General features: G+C 30.4%; 1 protein-coding gene across 1 annotated transcript in view; it reads left to right on the top strand.

Moving 5' to 3' along the window:
* The window catches only part of LOC107443453 (glyoxylate reductase/hydroxypyruvate reductase), a 35,385-nt gene extending 18,982 nt beyond the window's left edge, over positions 1-16,403 (top strand). Inside the window, exons 3-9 of the mRNA XM_043052712.3 lie at positions 1,214-1,286; positions 1,391-1,510; positions 9,646-9,737; positions 11,039-11,119; positions 13,098-13,257; positions 14,905-15,035; positions 16,249-16,403. Of these exons, the coding sequence (XP_042908646.2) occupies positions 1,214-1,286; positions 1,391-1,510; positions 9,646-9,737; positions 11,039-11,119; positions 13,098-13,257; positions 14,905-15,035; positions 16,249-16,367 (776 nt within the window). The 3' untranslated portion in view covers positions 16,368-16,403. The remainder of the gene's footprint in view (positions 1-1,213; positions 1,287-1,390; positions 1,511-9,645; positions 9,738-11,038; positions 11,120-13,097; positions 13,258-14,904; positions 15,036-16,248) is intronic.
* Positions 16,404-20,251: the final 3,848 nt, after the last annotated feature.

Raw genomic sequence — 20,251 nt, 5'->3', positions numbered from 1 at the left:
TGCTTACCAATATATTCCTTTTCCCCAGAAGAACAAAATAATCTCAAAACCTTATTTTCATGTTTCTTTGAAATTTCGAAATTTTTGAATCGAGGCACCAACGATCAGGATTAAGCCAAATGATTATGATCAATTAAGAGTTTCAGTGAATTGGCGATGTTTTAGTTATTCTGAATAAGTCAATACATCTATATTTTTCTAAAATAAAATTTTTCTACATTTTGCTACTAAAACAATGAGAACTTTGTATGGTTGGCTTGTTGTATTTTTGAAAATTTTTCATAAATCATTTTAGGTAACTTGTTCTTTTGTTAAAAAAATAATTTTCTTTTAAGAATTATTTTATTAAAAACAAAAAATATATAAAAAATAGGTAAAAAATTCTCTTTTTTCTAGCATGCAGTTGTACGAAATTTTAGTAAAAGGAAAATAATTTTTTAAATCAATTTTAATAATGAATTTGCTATAGAAAACTATCAATAATGAATTTAAGATCAAACAATTACACTATTTTATCAATGATGAACTTGATGATGAAAAAAAACGGCACAACATTCAACCGTAATATGGAGCAAAGTTGAAGCAAACCTTAACAAGGTGCCGAATTTAACTACGTTTCATTCAAATCGAACCCTAGTAAAAAGTAGTCAAATTCAACAAGAACTGATTTGCACGAAAATTTGGTTTAAAAATATGGTGAAAATTTTATGGTTAACGATATATGGCGCCAAATTAAGTTTACAAAAAATTGGTCTTTTTAATTTTTTATTTTATTTTAAAAATGTAACTCAAAAATAACTGTGACTATGTACATTGCTTAAAATAAAAAAATCCGACCACCCTGAATAACTTTTTATTTAATGATTCGATTTTTATGTTCTAGAACTCAATTTAAATGGTTCGAGGAGATGACGTCAAATATGCTAATTAACAAGTGCACCCGATATTTTAAGTTACGAAATCAGACACAAAACCTTACTCTCGCCGAATCAAGATATCTTTCATCAATTTTAAATATATGACTTTATCTCAAAACTATTCAACCTATTTTGCTCAAATTTTGTATTTTGCCATATAAAATTATTTTATTTAAACTGATGCAAAAACTTGTGCTTCTTAAAACGTGAAAATCCGATCATTAGATTAAAAGGTATTGAGGATAGACTGTTTTATTTGGAACACTGTACATTTATTGAAAGTGGCCGTTTTTTAGGACAACAATTAAAGATCGTCGCCACAATGTCTTTGGGATTTGAACACATTGATATTTCTGCGTGTAAGAAAAGGTAATTTTGAAACTTACTTGTAATTTAACGTTAATTTAGAAAAATTTTAGTACTGTTAATTTAGAATTACCTTACGTTTTCTTTTTTCTTTCTTTACAAAACAGAAATATCATCGTCACTAATGATGCCAATCCTGTATATGTTTCCATTGTTGCTGAATATACTGTCGGATTGCTGCTGACAGTGGCCAGAAGATTCATTGAAGCTGATGCAGCTGTACGAAGGTATGAAAGATGGAAAAAACTGTAATTCTGTGTAGGATGTGCCACAATCATCACCTTTAATATATATTTTTTGTATCTTTGTCAGTAAAATTTCCAAATAAAATATTACACGCATTAGAAGTCGCTAAATAATATTTTACCCTTCAGGGGCTTCAACAAATTCTTTTGAGAGTGCTTCAAACACGCTTTTGACAATTATGTAAAACTCCAGGATTATACTCCCTCCGTTCCAGAGTTACTACGTTCCAAGAAGTTGGAATCACATAAATAACTTTCCGATGCAGTTTAGAAGCTCAAAATCTATGAAATTATACTACAAATGAATTTACAATTCATTAGCTAGAAGATAGTTCTATGTGATTACCAGAAATGTCAACTTGCTCCGCTTTGTTAAAAAAAATATTTTTGAGCTGTAACGATACTTAAGTGACAGTTTAGAATTTTCCATTTAAAGTAATTTTTTCCACCACTACATATCAAAAATTCAAAATATTATGGGAATGCAAATTTATTGCAGCTTTGTCTATGAAATGTGCCGACGCACATTTTATGTAGGTATGTCCGAAATCGATATGCGAGACCCAAAAGAAAACCAAGGGAAGTTCCTATTCATCTACCAGATTCTTGCTGATCTTCAAAGAGATGCAGCAGCTACTGAAAGACCAGGAACTTCTCAATTTACTTAGATCCCTGCTCGCCGGGAAGCCACACACGCACAAGGCGTCCCCAGCCCTCCTGTGGAAATTACTACTTATTTTGATGGCATTAGTCACCGTCGCCCTAGGGTAAAATACAGATTAAGAGGTCTGGTGCTCGCCATAGAGTTGAAATAGTAGGTAGAGGAACCAAGCTCGCTTTATTCCTTCCGAAAAGACACAGATAGCAAGCAAAGAGCTACAATCACGTGATGGAAAGAGTGCAATACTTGGCACAGTATCACAAATGTTGGTGCACAAAATTTTTTAAACAGCTTTATTTCGATATTACCGATGCGCAAATAATCGGAGTATTTGAAAGAGAGAAAAAAAATATTTTCGTTAATCACATTTCTTTAATATTATTAAATGGGTTTTTGAAACATAAGGACTTTTTTTTCTTAACAAATAATTTTTAATTAAAGTACTGCCTTTATTAAAAAAATTTAAGTAGTTCTCGTCTTTACCCTTAACACTATTCCTTAAAATTTATTCATTATATAAAAATAAAAAACGATATTCAGCATCCCTTATATTTATTACTATATTCAGAAAAAAAATTGTAAATGTTTTTATTGCAAAGACCTATTTTAAAAAAAAATTAACAATATATATTGTAATAACTATTATTACATTTAACAATTGTTATTTTTTTTAAAAAAAATAATAACTTCGATACAAAAATCACGATTTTTTTTACAATTACCAGGGCTTAAAATGTGAATTTGAAAATGTTAACTTTCTTTTTCAATGAAACATAAGTTCGTTTAAAAAATAAATTTAATCTTTACGTTTTAAAAGTTTTATCACTGTTAGATAAAACAAATTGTAAAATTAAACAGATTGTCTGAAAAAAGTTCGATGCTTAGAAATAAGGTTAATGTTGCAACACTTTTATCATTTTTATTCATGCTCACCAAGAGACTGCTCGAGAGGTAATATTAAATTTTGGGAAAAATAGCTTCGAGGAAAATAAAACCCGTTTTTAGTAGAATAGATTAGTTAGAAAACATATTTTTGATTAAATATAATTACGTTTAGAATTTTATTTATATATTGAATACATTAAATTATTTATACAGTAAAGATTATTTATATTATTAATTTAGAATTTTGACTTAAAATAACTGACTTAAAATAAATTGACTGACACTTAAAATAGATATTTTAGACTACTGTTAAATAAACTACTGTTGCATTTCAACTTAATACTCAACAATTTGTCTAAATATGAAATAAAATATTTATTCTAATATAAAAGTTTTCAGCGCCGAATAGAGAAAAATATAAGATTAAAAGAATTAAACTAATAAAAGAAAATAATACAAGAGTTTAATTAGAAATTTTACTTTGTATTTCATGTACAATCTAATTCCATAAATTACAAGGACAATTGAATTGTACACACAAAGTGACTAGTAGAAAAGCTTTCGAAATTTAAACAAAATATACTTAAATAAAAGAGAAAGCAATTAGAATTTTTATTTTGTACTAAATGTAGATTGAAACTAATAACGAACTTATAATTAAAATACCTTACTTTTATTGTGATAGAAATTGCAATTTATGCAACTTTTTATGAAGTAAATTTATGCAACTATTATAGGTCAATATATATTTAATAATCTTTATACAGAAAACCAGTAACTTAAAAAGTAACAGTTAAAAATATTTTATTTTACAAATAAAAAAAACCATAATCATTTTATGGACATTAAGAAAATTACAATGCCCCTCCATATAAAATGTAATTTTCTTAAAAATAGTAAGCGCATTTAAAACTATATCTTTTAGCCAGCTAGCAAATAAAATATATATAATCTATACAAAGGTAAAAACAGTGGAAATTTTACAAGAAAGGTTCACGATGTTAAATCTTTGCACCACAGCCAGCTGTTAGTCTTGGCCGTCTGAACAGTTTATTCCATACCAATCCATGACATGCCCTAATTTACTGCACTAATTTACTCCTATACAACTTAGCCACTTCTATGTTATGTTTTCTAAATTTTTTGCACTAAATCAAACTAATTCTACACTTTAATATACTAGTAAAATAAAGTATTTCCAATATAGCAACTATTTTTAAATAAAAAGAAGATAAACAAGTACTTAATGATTATATTAAATATACCTTAATTTATTTTCTAAATAGTACATAATTTGTATTCATTTTATGTATAGTAACAGAATTATACAATTTTATTAAAAATTAACACTAAGACTACTATACACTATTTTATATTTAAATACTAAAAATATTTCATAGAATTTAATTATTCATCAAATATATAAGAATATACAAATAATTCGTTTTTTATTCCTATGTAATTTAAAAAATACAACTTCTTATGTACCATATTTTTTATTTAAATATATATATTTAAAGGAAACATTTCAGAACAAGATAAATATTGGGTTTTAGCAATCAAGAGGTAAAGATATACAAAATCATCAGAATATACAGAAATGATATCGACATTTAAAGATAACTAAAACAAAACCGATCGTCGTCAGCTATGTCTTTCCCTCTCCCTCAATTCTACTCCTACTTCACCCATTTCCCCATTATATGTCTCAAAAAATCCGACGAAGCAGAGATACCAACTGCTCCGGTTTCGAGAAAATATTATAAAAAACTGTGGCGAGCTACAAACTAAAATATGCAGATTTACGAATAATTTTGGCGACCTTTTAAAAGACTCAACGCGAACTTAATTGAAATAAAAGAATCATAAGAGTCTAAGTCATAAGTGTCTAAATTTCAAAGACACTTATGACTTAGGATAATGCAATGAAAAGCAACAAATGCGGTACAGAAAAGCCTGGAGATCCAGTTTATGGGTCACATTTTGCCTCAAATCTTTTATAGAATTCATAAAATTGGAATAATTTTTTTGTCTCAGTCTAGAAATGAGAGATGTACTGATGAATTTGAAGAAAATGATTAGTTTTTATTAATTTTATAATGATCAACAACTACGGCAGGGATAGTCTGGTTGATAGGGCGTTGTACTCGTGTTTGTGAGATCGTGAGTTCGAATCCTGTCTGCTGAAGTTCCCATAACAAATCAATACGTCTGTGCTGGTACTGAATAGAATATTGATATTTCTCTGGTTCAGGTCAAGTTTACGATTTGTGGATGAATGAATGAATGGAGTATGAATGGGTCCTCCCTGTAACACGGGCTGTGATGTGTGCGTGCCTAAAATCGCATTTTTGGCTTCCCAGAGCAGGCTCACTGGTGGCTTAAGAAATGACTCTACTACTTTTCATATTTTCCACGTGCGATGAAGATTTGATATTTGACATTGTATTTCAACATGACTGTTGGCCTATTAATTTTGGTGGATGCCTTGAAACAATAATGCTAAACTTTCAAATAAACCTCAAAAACACTAAATTATTTTAAGGGTAATGTTCGGGGACAAAAGTGGTTTATATTTGCAATGACATACGAAAAAGAGGTAGTGCATATTTGTTTTTACCAATTACATATTTTTTTCTTTTTTTATACCACGCTAACTTTGAAAACTACAGTAACACGACTTTTAATATGAATATAAATATTTATAATAATAATACATTTTTTTAGATAAAACTATAAACTTCTGAAAAATAAATCGAAATAATTGCGCACTTACGACACCACTTTTTTTAAAAAGGAAAAATGGTTTTTATATGATCCTAAGGCGTTTAGAACAGACTAGCCAACTTGCTCCAAACAGTAAATATGTATAACCATACATACCAACTTTTACGCATTTGGCGTATAATTTTATTTTAATATTTGAAGAGGTAGTAAATATATACTACTTTTTCTTTTATAAACTTAATTTTTAGATGATTTTGATCACCACTCTTTTTAAAAAAATTAAAAATATATATTTATATGTGAACTACCATGGATGGTTTCTTTCCATTACAACGCATTTCTTTGCTAAAAATCGAAATTTGAATTCCGTTTTACTACCACTGGGAAAAATCATAATGGAAGAGATTAAAAGTTGATAAGTATGCATACCAGCCAACATTCACTCTTTTCGAGAATGGATTTTCCAAGTGGTAGTTAAACAAATACCGAAAAACTATCTCCCTCAAAAATATATTTAATTTTCAATCAGGTTGAATTTCGCTATCGTAAGGACTAATATGCTTTTATATATATGTTGTAATTATTTATATGTACTGGTGATGGTCAAACTGATTTAAAATCTAATATATATAATTCTCTTACGTGGTCCCCAAATTTTGGATGTATTTCTTTCCCGCCGGTGACAACGTTTGCTTTGTTTTGTTTACGTTACTATTTATCTTACACGGCGAATCGACCAATGATTGCCGCTAAAAATGTCACATGCCAAATCTAGCTGAGGTGGCTCAACATATAGTGCTTTTAAAAACGGAAACTGAAGCAACCAGAAAGCATCAGCTGCGGTAATCTCATACTATTAAGCTAGGCAGAAGTGAGTAGTCTTTGTCGATAGATCTCTATTTTAGTATTTTGTCGAAAGCGGTTTTTTTCACAAATTTGTATATTACGAATTTATTTGACGATTTTTGATTTATATCACGAATTATACTATAGCACATTTCTAATAGGTTTAACGAATTACATGTCATTTATTTGAATTCAAATTTATTTTAATTACTTAGTATTTACTAAAAAGATGTAATTTTTTTGAAATTTTTTTTATATGGATTCGAATGATAGTTTTGAATTCTTAGAATTTTGTGCATTTGCAATGTACCTAAGTTAGTAGCGAGCGAAGCAAACCATATAAGATTGCGTAGCGATTTTCGGGGGTTAGCGAGTTTTAGCGAGTAGGGGGTGCAGCCCACTAGTTATTATTATAATTCAAAAATTTTAGTGAAAAAACATGAATTTTGCTAGCACTTTAAATATGAAAATAAAATCTTCCGGGAAAACCGGAAGAGTTGGCATCTGTGTATATATTTAAAAGTGATAGTGTATTAATTTTGATTCTTGGTTTAATAAATTCAATTTAGTAGATTTTTATCCACCACTATTTCTAAATAATTTGTAGGCTTATATATGTCACCACTTTATAGTATAGCACTTATAATCCAGGCTGCGTATTTTATTACGCCTTATATTTTTTCGATTAAATATTGTTTTATATAATACGATATACGCTTTCGTAATCTCCTTTCCTCCCTAAAGATTCTACAATTTCGATGGAAGTGTAGATAGCCCTTATGGCTAGGAACACAAAATTACATAGCTTAAATCGGTAGTATAGTACTTATGTCATTCTATACCGTTTAAAGAACAAGCAAAAATAGTCAAATATTTGCAAAATTTACTTTGTAGCTATTTACCGTTTTTTTATTATAGTGGCGTGTCCGGAGCAGTTGGCTTCTCTGAAAGAGGTTAACTATAACACCCCTGATTTCATTTTATTCAATTTCGATGAAAGAGCAGATAGCTCTCTGGGCTAGATACTCCGTACCCAGAATTCACATTGGAATCTTTGCATTCACTTTCAACAGAAAAAACATGATAGAAAAGTTGCTAGTTTTAATTTCTGTGAATAAAATTTAAATTTTACTAGTCAGCACTTTTAGTTGCCTGAAGTTCCTTTGTTACTACGGGTATATTAATTACTGTAACGTCATTTATTTTTTATATACCATTTCAAACGCAGCAACTTTGGATTGGCAATCTTAGATAGGCAACAAATTAGCTAAATTGACCGTAACACGCAATCATGAGATATATTTGAACTCTATGTTACTTAAAGGACAGTAGTTCCAAAAAATTCGAACGTTTTGAAGTAATATTTTTTTAAGTAAGAGCTGCCTAATTGGTCGCACTACCCAAAAAGGATAAAAAATATCAGACTAATTAGAAATTACTGGAAAATTACACAAATACCATGACGCATTGCTAAATGTAGGTGACGTATTATAAAGAGCGGAACTATTCAATTAGTCTACGACGCAACCGTTTTAACAAAAAATAATTTTCAAAGAATTCGTAAAAAGAATCTACTAAATTTTAAAAACTAGTAGTTTTACTAAAAAAATTTTCTTGGATATAATAATAAATGTTATTGAATGCAATATTTAACAATTAAAAACTTTTCATTAATTACCACTTTTTTATCTAAATGTTTATGTATATTACAAAGTATTTTCTCAGCATTGAAGTTCTGAATTTTTTTGTTTACTATAACTGTTAAAAATGCAAGTTGGCTGGCGTTGTTTTAAATTAACGGAGATGCCAACTTGCTCCAGACAGCAAATATATATTTCAAAGTGGTAGTTTATCAATTGTGATTCTTCATTTAATAAATTCAATTTAGTAGGTTTTTATCCACCACTATTTGTAAATAATTCGTAGCCTTATATCATTCTCCACTTTATCGTACTTACGTCATGCTGTACATTTTAAAAAGCAAGCAAAAATAATCAAATATCTGCAAAATTTAGTTTGTAGTTATTTACTAATTTTTTATTTATTTTGACGTGTCCGGAGCAGTTGACATCTCTGAATTAAGTGAGAATCAAAGAAATCTTGTAGAGATGACAAGTTTCTCGGCTTAGTGAAAAAAAATTTCTAGCGATTTTGAAATTTAAGTTATTTTTTTATTGGTATTCTCCATTTCAGGTAATATTTCCACCACTTAATATAAAAAATTCAAAGTATATTAAATAAAACTTCTTTGCAATTATCTCGTGGTTCTTTCAAAAAGTAAGCAAAATTCTTCTTGTTCTACAAGTTTTACTATTTAATTCACTATCAATTTATCAAAACTACTGTTGAAAAGCTATGCAGTTGGCATCACTGTCACAAAATTGCTACACTTCATGCCTTCCGTCCAGTGAATTAGACTATAAATGAATAATATCAATTGTATTTACATACTAACACGTTGAACGCCACGCTAATTTACATGACTTGCCTATCTGGCAACGGTAAATAACTACAAACTAAATTTGCAAATATAGGACGGAATTTGCTACTTTTTTAGATGGTTTATCATGACAAGTCTGATAAAAGTGGTGAATTGTATAAACCTACGAATTGTTTAAAAATAGTGGTGGAAAAAAATCTACTAAATTGAATTTGTTAAACCAAGAATCTCAATAATTAAGTAAATTTTGAATGCATTTTCTGCAATTCCATAAAAGAGTGTAAATTTTATAGTTCTATATCATGTTATACGCTGTCAAGTTATTAATAGTTAAAGCATAAACATTCTTCGCATTTACCTTCAATAGTAAACAGATAAAAATATGGTAGGAAAAGTTGTTAATTTCAATAAAATAATTTGTAACAATTTATGTGATTCTATAAATAAATATTAAGAGTGATTATCATGGTACATCCTGTACAAATTAAAATTGTAGAGTTTTATTTTTGAAACTATGATTAATTTTATTTTGTTTTTTGTATACAATTTTGTTTTCAGAGGTGAATGGACGAAAGTTTGGGACCCAACTTGGTTAGTTGGAAGAGGCCTCGTAAATTCAACTATTGGTATTGTTGGTATGGGCAGAATAGGTATACATATTTTTTCGTTTTTATGAGCACAAAATTATTCCTTTTTTTCAGTTTCATGTGCAAATTAGTGCGCCTGATACAGGATAAGTACAGGATACGCACAAGTTAGAAAATTTAAAGAGCACTGACTAACTGTTCTCAAAACTGCTTAAAATTTCATCAAATTAAATTTCAATTTAGTTTTATAAAATCAGTTTAAGTTTTCACACCATAATAAGCGAAAAGAAAATATTTTTAACAAATATAAATGTTTCAAAGTATGCATATTTTTAAAATCTACTTTCCACATTTAATGCCGTGTTAGTCAAAATATATCAGGTGAAAAAAGGTTAAAAAACTCGTTTTTCATATTAAAAAAACAAGCATTTGATTTATATTTAATACCACTTCTTAGGTAAAGCACATTTTATATCATTCCAAATTTTGTGGGTGAGTACTAGTAAACGGGTTGAATTCATCCTTATTTCATATAACTTCAATACTAAAATTGTGTTGAAATTACATCCTTCCTGGAGCAAAGGGTTCAGCGATCAAAGTGAGACAGATTCGAAAAAAAAACCTGATCATCAAACAACTAAATTTATAGTTGTAGTTTTTTTCGAATGCTATATTCAACTAAAAACAATATTCATTGCTATTTATTTTTCCTTGGGTAAAAAGCAATTGTATATATGTGAAAAAACAGTAATGTCGGACAGTTATGGATTATTATAAAATAACGCAATTAAAAATCTTCATACCTCCAATTGAATATTTAATAATAGTCTTTTGTAGGTTAAAATATTCACAATTACCTTAATAAACTTTATTTATAATGAGGTTCCATCGAAAGAAGGGTTTAGTTTAAGGTTTCGTGGTCGAAAAGAATCGGGAACCGCTGTACTTATGGAATGAAGTTGTAAATATGGTATTTATTATCATAAATGATACAGCGTATACATAAGGATGGAGGTACGAAAATAAAGTCTTATAGGGAGCAAAATTGTCTGGGTCCTTCCCTGTCGGTCTTAGAACTTTTAGTCTAAAATTAATAATATTTAAATAACTTTGCCTCGGAGGAACTATACAACATAACATATCATTTTTTATATAATCATTCTTTCAATCGTTTTATCTGTCATTTTTGATCATATCTAATCGTATCATTTAAAAAATTTGCTAAGTAATTTTTAGAGGTTTGGAGATATAAGTTGCATTTTACCTATTGATGAATAAATTACATGATACTGTCTCATAAACGCTGCATTGAATATATATTTTAAAATTATATTTGCTTATTTATTTATATAATTTCTTCGTAGGCTTGGCAGTTTTAGAAAGAATCATGGCCTTCAAAATAGACAAAGCTTTGTACTATGATGTCTATAAACCAATAGAAAAAGGTAAACAATAATTTTTTTAAAAATGTTCATGAATTAAAAAATATATTTTAATAATATTGCAAAAATTTCTTGTTAGCTAAAGACTTTAATTTACTCTGTAACTAATTACATGTCGTAGATTTTAACCACTGGAGGTTTGGTGTTTTAAACTATTCTACTCCAAAGAAAAAGTCCTCGTTAATGAAGAAGAGCATTCCTCTGATAAACTTCTAATTTCGGATAGGGCTAAAAATGCGCCTTTTAGAAAATGGACATGACTTAAAATAAACATATGAAGAAATGGGTATAACACAAAAAATGCGTTGAAAGAGAAGCTAGTCATAACAGTTTAGGAAAGTTTTAAATCGTTTTTAAAAAAGTGGTACGCAAGATTTCGTTATAGCTGAAGTAAACTTGTCTCTACATCTACAAAATTTTAAAAAAATTACGACTAATAATTGTAGCACTGATTAAACATATACTGAATTATTTATGTTTGTAGTAATCACGAATGAATAATTTCTTTGGAAAAGCAGAGAGGAAACAAAATAGTTTCGCTACCACTTTTTTTAAACTTTTGTATCATTTCACGCATTTCAAAAACGTATTTTTACGTGACCAGCTTGCAATGTATTGACAAGTTGCTGAAAATAGTATGGCTATAACCTGTCTCCAGAGTATCTACCATCTTAATTAAATCTCTTTTAGCGGATCTGTTAATTACCACTCCTTTTTAAAATCTAAATCCTATTTCGCTCAGTAACAGACTCTGTGCAGAAATTGTATCTTAAAATTTACTACTTTTCTCAGAAATTAGTGAATATCATCGAATTTCGAATAAAGATCACGGAAATGTTTGTGTCTTGTAGCAGGGGTGCAACAGGCATACCTGCCAACTTTTACATATTTGGAGTAAAACTTGATTTCTACATTTAAAGTGGTAGTAAAATGTATGCTTTCTAGATATTCCTTGCATTTATAAACTTAATTTATAATTTTATCGTCACATGTGGCATTCATAGATAGACATGCACATGGTAACTAATAATAAAAGGAATATCATTAGTATGAAGGATACTAATGCAGGCCTACCAACTACTACGCTTTTTGTAAAATAATTTATCGGGTGGTAGACATTATAAAACCAAAATTTTCGGTAATTTTCCCAACATTTTAAAAGCCTTGTCATTAGAGCTCCGGAACAAAGTGGCGTTTCATATGAACGTTTAAATCATTTGCATGTAGTAGTAGTATGAATAATAACTTTCAGTCAAATATACAAAGCAAGGAATCAAACTTCCAAACATAATTTCAGCTACTACTAGAGGAAATTTGTCCAAAAAGCGTAGAAAATGGAAAGCCCTGGCAATACAATCGAAAAATAGATGTAGCATTCCAGATATCGGTGTTTTGTTTATAAAGGACGAGGAAAAAATTTCGTAATTAGGAAATTTCGGTTGCAGCCGTCGAGAGTTTTCAACGAAAAACTGTGACCAAATGTTTTTCCTTTCAAACATATTAGTGACGCTCTATTTCAAATAGCAATCACACGTCTCACAATTAGGTAACCTGGGTTCGAATACTAGCAATGGTTGGTCGATATCAATTCCGCACCGGGCTAACACCAACCTCAGTACTGGCGTAAAATATTCTCTGTGGTAATCACGGGTTATCCCTTTGCCTTCAGGCTGACCGTGTGAAGTTTTCGTCTTTTTCCTCTTTATATAACGCAAATGTGGATTGGTTCCATTAAAAACCCCTCGACGAAGGCAAATTTCTCCCTACGCTTGTTTGCTGGGTTGGGGGTTCAAAATCACAATGCTACGGAGTTGAACATTGATAGTCGTAACTCAAAACCTGTGTTGGCGCCTTTTTCTATAACTTTATATATAGAGACTCTTACACAAATAAATAGTATTGACAAAAAACATATTTTAATCAGTGTTTCCAGACAAAACATTGGAAAATTTTAAATTTAAATACCTATCAATTCTTTCAGCTGAAGCTCTTGGAGCTCACTATGCCTCATTTGAAGAACTTCTAAAAGAGTCAGATTTTGTGATAGTGAACTGCAACCTGACAGAAGAAAACAAGGGACTCTTGGGATCGAAAGCTTTCTCTCTTATGAAATCGAATGCTGTGTTTATCAACACTAGCCGGTAAGCTTACTAGTGTACTTTTTCATAATTATAATTTTAAAGAATTCTAGTATAAGATACTATTCCAAAAGAAAAACGCACAAGAAAATGAATTTTACATGACACTATTGAACAAAATGTTTAATAGAGGGGGCGAGTCTTAGGGGAGTTGAACAGGGTGAAGAAAACATGTTAAGATGTAAGATGAAAACATGTAAAGATTTGTTTCGCAAATGCAAGCGGTGGAGTGATGATGAATGTTCTTTGTCAGTGCAATGAACTACAGGAGATTAGTGGGATACAGTATCTGTTAGGTGAAATTCTTTTCACCCTGGCTAAGTGAACGATTCTCATTGAAAAATTATTCCAAAAAAAAAAAGTAGGGCGTTTCGGTCTCGCCATTTCATCCCGTTCACGTTTGTTTTTATTGCTGTTTCGCTTTTCTTTCTTACGCATTGATATTTTGAAAAAATTATCAAATAGATTTATCGAATTCCAATATAATTAAATAAATACTTAATTCTATTTTTTTTAGTCGGCCTTCTGAGCCCAAGTCTGCGGGCTCGATCCCCGGTCCAGACACCGGATTTTCGGGATGCAGAAAATCCTCAGCGGCCAAATCGTAAGCGGCATGTGAAAGATCCCCGGAGTGCCTTATTGACTCTTGGCATTTCCGGCAAAATTAAATTCCTAGTGCATTTCAGCATCCAAATAGAGTTTCAGTGCTGCCATCTAGTGTGGCAGAAACTAGACGTCCAAATTAACATTGCCAACGGTATCTCACCCATTGTGGTGGTCCTGAAAGAGTGGATACCACTTCTGGAGAACGCACTAGGTCTGCTCATCGGGAAGACTGATTGTGCTGCTCATAGGAAATAAATAAAAAAAAAAATTGGTTTTTGGCAGACTTCTTATATTCGACTGGAAGATATTTTATAGATAACTCTTTTATAGCAATAATTATTTTTGTTGCGAAGCTTTATTTGAAAATCAGACACAGATAAATAATAAATAATTGGAATATAATTATAATAATTTTTACTGTATTAGGAAAAAATTCCCTCAAAAACGGGAATGCTATGAAATCTTTTATCAAAGATTGTTTCGATCTCTGCTTGGAGAGTATCTTAGACATAATTCATTTATAGTTAAAATTTGGTGCTTGCAACTCGAGACGAAGACGGTCACAGATTCATGGTTTCGTGTCTGTCTCCGTGTTAAATTAGAAATATACAGTGAAAGAATTGAAATCTTTGTGAAAAAATCTTCGTGAAAAAATATAGAATGTGTCACTTGAATTAATACTTGACGGGCTTGGCTTACTCGAAATAGAATGGTAAAACAGTTGCTAACACAAACAAATGTCACGTTTTACCAACTGATCAGGATCGATATACCTACACTCCGATACCTACACAGATACTTATACAGTTCGAGATACCTACACAGATGGACATGCAAAATTCTTCAATTTCTTTAACTATTAGGCTATGTTATTTCCTAACTGTGACAGGAAAATATTTTAGAAATAATTCCTTTATAGTTGCAGTTATTTTAGGGGAAAAAATTGCTCGCCAAATATTGAATCTCTTTAAGCAATGTTATTTCGTTACTTTAATTGAAGAATGTCTTAAAATGAATGTTTTTACAGTTATACTTATTTTACAGAGGTGGAATAGTCGATCAAGAAGCCTTGTTTGAAGCTCTAAGAAATAGACAGATAAGAGCCGCTGGTATAGATGTTATGTATCCGGAACCTTTACCTCCTGACCACGCCCTTCTCTCTTTACCAAATTTAGGTATTTATTATTTTCAAAATTTATCTTTTACTACTTTTTTCTCTTATTATTTAAAAATTATCTTGTTATATCATTTTAAATTATTTTGAGAGATTAATACATAACTCATGCCACCTCTTGAAAGAATATTTTTTTTCAAAACTACGAAAAAAATTGATAGCACAAATGTGTTCTTTACTCGGGTTTATTTTTCAGAAACATATATAGTCTACCTTAATGTATTAATAATTAAAATATTACTTGATTATGTGTCTGAAATTGAAGTACAATCTGCTTTGAAAGATTAAGTGGTACACCATTTTTGGTTTACCAATGGTATACCATTTTTTTTCATAGGTGTTTTTTTTTAATTATTAACTACTTTTTGTGGCTGAGCAGGTAAAAAATTTTAGCTAAGCAAATTTGTCGAAAAATTACCAGCACAAAAATTTAAATTTAAGTTATCTCCCTATTGTTTCACCTTTTTGAGGTGAGATTTATCAGAACCTAGAGTATAGTGCGCAAAATAAAGTCATATTTCTAAAATTTTATTTCTCCGGAACTATTCGACCGATTTCGCTCAAAATTTGTATTTTGCCATTTTAAATTATATTCTTTAAAATTATGTATGAAATTGTATACGTTACAATTCAAAATTTTTCGACTATTATTAAATAAAATAAATACTTACTAAGAGATACATATCGTATGGAACTGTCTTTAGATAAACGAAGTTTATAATTGTGTGCAAAAAAATTTTAATTCGTTTAAAAATCTCTCGAGATATGGTGAAATACGCAAAAAGTAAAATTGATATTAAGGGAGCCAAACTTTAAACCGCCCTACTGACCAAACTAGTGAGACCATATTTCCCAGATTGTAGCTACCTCCTATATTTTTGGGGGTCAGGAATCCAAATCCGTCAAAAAAGGTACGTTTATTCCGTGAAAGTGCGTTTTTGTGCTTGAATAACTTAAAATATCGTGTACGCTAATTAATTTACATAATTAAAGTTAGCGGCTCAACCATTTAGTTATTCATGATGATCCGTTTTTAATTATGCACACTGTATACAACACTTCATTGCGACTCTGACAAACCATGATCGATTTCCTGCTGCTCATTTTTTCATGTTGATCTTTTTCTGTAATTTTCCCTGCCATTGGAAATATTAAAAAAAAAAATTCTTTAACTTATAAAATAGAGGAAATAACACTAATTTTATTTATTTTAGTGGTGACACCCCACATAGCTGCTTCTGAAGAATTAGCTCTCATGAGAAATAGCACTATAACAGCTGAAAACATCATTGAAGTTTTAGAAGGTCGACCACCTTTAACTCCTGTATTCTAATTATCAATGCTTTAATAAAATATTTTCTAAATTTAATTTCTTTTCATCTTTTGTATCAGAAGAAAAAGATTTCGAATTTTTTGAATAGCTTAACGCATTGCGTGTGCGCGCAACTTTTGCAGTAATTTTTAAAAAAATAAGTGATCGATTAGAGGAAAATTGGATGGGCAGCCAAAAGTATTCAAATTATAACAAAATTTATAACATAAATTATATCTCTTACTTTTAAAAAATGGCTCACTAAATTTTCTTGATTACCGGAAAAGTTTGGAAGCAGATTCATACCTGCTTCCAATCGAAAATAAAACAAATAAAACAAATTATCGAAAATAAAACAAATGTCAATATTTTAATTTCTACGTAACCACCACAAAAACTGTTTTCCTAAAAAAGTATATATGCATGAAAATTCCGTCTGGCTAGTTCACTTAACTACAAAATTGTGAGTGTAAGAAATTTATCCTTGCATTAACCTAAATTTACTACCACTACTAAAATTTTTCTGGCACCGCGGGGACGTTTTTAAAACTGAAAAATTATTTTAAAAATCTGTTTACTTTTAAAAATGGATCACTAAATTTCTTGATCACCAGAAAAGTTTGGAAACTTAATACATTTATAAAAATCTCATACTTGCTATGTAGATGTTATCAAAATTAAAGTTATTTGCGAAAAGAAGAAAACGTCATATTGCTTTAGTCACTAGTTTGCTACCACTAGGATCCAGAATCCTGAGCGGAAAGAACGGATTGAACGATATATTTTATCCGATAAAATTAACAATTTTAGATATTATATATATAAGACTGCCAACAGAGAGATTTTAGGTATTTTTATAACTATAAATTAAATAAAACCTTTGATAGTTAAGTATTGTTAAATTGATAGTTATTATATTTAAATCTCTTAATGAATACTAACTTTTTTAAACATAAGAAAACAACAGAAAGTACAAATTTAAAAGAATATCAACTAATGGATTTGCTCACTCTTATGAAAACATTTTAGTGAAATACTATCATTTTAACTTTTTTATTACAGAAAATTTATTTAGTTTTCGTAAAAAAAAGAATTAATGATACTTTCAATGTAAATAGTTGAAATAACAGCATTTTTAGCTGTAATACTTTTTAGCACTTTCATGTCCGGTGACACCAACGTGTTGTCACATGAAAACCAAACCTTAGCTGCCGGTGACAACACGTTGGTGCCATGCACTAACAGCCGGCGACAACACGTTGGTGCCATGTCCAAGCCAAACGTAAGTGGCCAGTGACAACACATAGATGTCGCGCGTTGCAACCTGATATTCATGTGACATTTTGTCGAGGGACAATAGAGTACAGGGATGCCAACTGCTCCTCTTTCTGGAATAGTTTTAATAAAGTGGTAGCGGGGCCGGGATAGCCTGGTCGGTAGGGCGCTGGGCCCATATCCAAGAGGTCGTGGGTTCGATCCTCGCCGGCCGAAGACTCCCCGTGTTGTAAATGGTGACTGATGCACGTTAAATCTGTCGAGTCTCAAAGTCCTCCATGTTCCCACAACAAATCAATACCTCTGGGGGTACTGATCCAGGAGTTTCCTTGTCTTCTGGATTGGTTCAAAATTACAAGGCTACGGAGTTGAACGTTAGTAGTCGTAAACCCATGAACTTGGGTCGGCTGTTCAACGACGGTTATAAAATAAAATAAAGTGGTAGCGGCCGGGATAGCCTGGTCAGTAGGGTGCTGGGCTCATGTCCAAGAGGTCGTGGGTTCGATCCCCGCCGGCCGAAGACTCCCCGTGTAGTAAATGGTGACTGATGCACGTTAAATCTGTCGAGTCTCAAAGTCCTCCATGTTCCCATAACAAATCAATACCTCTGGGGGTACTGATCCTGGAGTTTCCTTGTCTTCTGGATTGGTTCAAAATTACAAGGATACGGAGTTGATCATTAGTAGTCGTAAACCCATGAAATTGGGTCGGCTGTTGAACGACGGTTATAAAATAAAATAAAGTGGTAGCAAATTATATAGTAAAATTCGTTAAAGAAAGATAGTTACGCCTACTTTTTAATATAGTAACTAGTAGTTTGATGCTTTAACGTTGCATTTTACATCATAATTGCATACCTGCCATCTCTTCCGGAAGATTTTATTTTCATATTTAAAGTGGTAGTAATTATACACTATTTTTTTCTTTTATAATCTTAATTTTTAAATGATATTGATCACCACTATTCTTACAAAAATTAAGCACATATATTAATATGCGTTACTATCATGGTGGTCAACTTAAGTTTTCTCAAATACAATGTATTTGCTTGCTTAAAATTGCGTAATACCACTGGGAAAAATGATAATGGACGGGATTAAAAGTTGGCAGGTATGTACTTGTAATTTTTGATATTTAGTAGGAATAAAATTACTTATAATAAAAAATACTAAACTCAAAGTAACTTAAATTTCGCTACCACTAGAAAATACTGTTTTGCAAAGCGGAGCAAGTTGGCATCTCTGCATATATTGGCGAGACAAGACATAGCAGAGATGCCAACCTGCTCCCGACAGCAAATATATATTTTAAAGTGGTAGTTTATCAATGGTGATTCTTGGTTTAATAAATTCAATTTAATAGATTTTTATCCACCACTATTTCTAAATAATTCGTAGGCTTATATAATTCCCCACTATGCTGTCATGTACCTTTTAAAACCATGCTGTACCTTTTAAAAAAGCAAACAGAAACAGTCAAATATTTGCAGAATTTACTTTGTAGTTATTTACCTTAATTTTTTTTTTTTGTTAATTATCTTGGCGTGTCCGGACAACGCCTCCTATGACTGAAAGCCTCCACACGGTTTTTTATAAGTGGTCCGATCAGACCATTGTGTAGGATATCCATTTTCCGAACGAGTCATTTATTACAAAATCTAGTTAAAATAGGAAAGTGGTAGCAAATATATGACTAAAAATATGTTTTATTTATGGATATTATTGGTTTGCCTTATTCACTTGTCAACCACTACAGATTCAATTCTCAAATATCTATTATATATAATTCTCTTACGTGGCTCCCAAATTTTGGCTGTATTTCTTTTCCGCCGGTGGCAACGTTTGCTTTGTTTTGAAAACACCAAGCCATTCTGCCTTTTAATGATGTGTTTTTGATCTAATATATATAATTCTCTTACGTTGCTCCCAAATTTTGACTGAATTACATTGTACAATTAAATAAGATTCTTTTCACAACAGTTAAATATTTACTTTATTTTCTTCATTCATAGAGAAAACAGTCAGCAAAGAATTCTGTTAGGCTAAAAAACATTTCGCTAAAAAAATAACGATTTCTAAAAGAAATAAAAATAAACAACTTAAAAAATAAAAATGCTGTTGCCAGCCATAGAATTTTTTGAAAGTTAACTTAGCAACATAAATCAAAATGACATAGAAGCGCAACTAGGTTAAAATTATGATACCTGAGCGCTTGACGTAACAAATCCTTCAATTCTAAAAGTGTTGTATCGCCAAATGCCCAAATTACAAATGTGTTCTTAAAGAAATTCCATAAAAAGTTTTAAATAAAAAACCTACTTCTACAACTGCTTCTTGAAGAACTTGGCTCATTGATTAAAAATATTGTTTTAATTTTACAGTACTAACTTTACTTCTACTTACATTATTGCTATGACCCTCTTTCATTACATTTTACAACTTCATGCTAAATTTGAGGAATTTAAGTTGTTTTGTGGTTGAATACTGACATTTAGAAATGTGTACATAAAAAAAAATAATATTTAGAGGTTATTAACAATGGAATGATAATATATGATGAATTTCTCTTAATTTCTTTTATAAAAGGTTTTGGGTTCATGCGCACTACTGGTTCATTTTTTAAATAGTCTG

This window comes from Parasteatoda tepidariorum, chromosome 4 (assembly GCF_982258835.1).
Source record: "Parasteatoda tepidariorum strain Cologne lab strain chromosome 4, Ptep-v5.0, whole genome shotgun sequence".
Classification (NCBI taxonomy): domain Eukaryota; kingdom Metazoa; phylum Arthropoda; class Arachnida; order Araneae; family Theridiidae; genus Parasteatoda; species Parasteatoda tepidariorum.
This window is presented reverse-complemented; position numbering and strand designations above follow the sequence as displayed.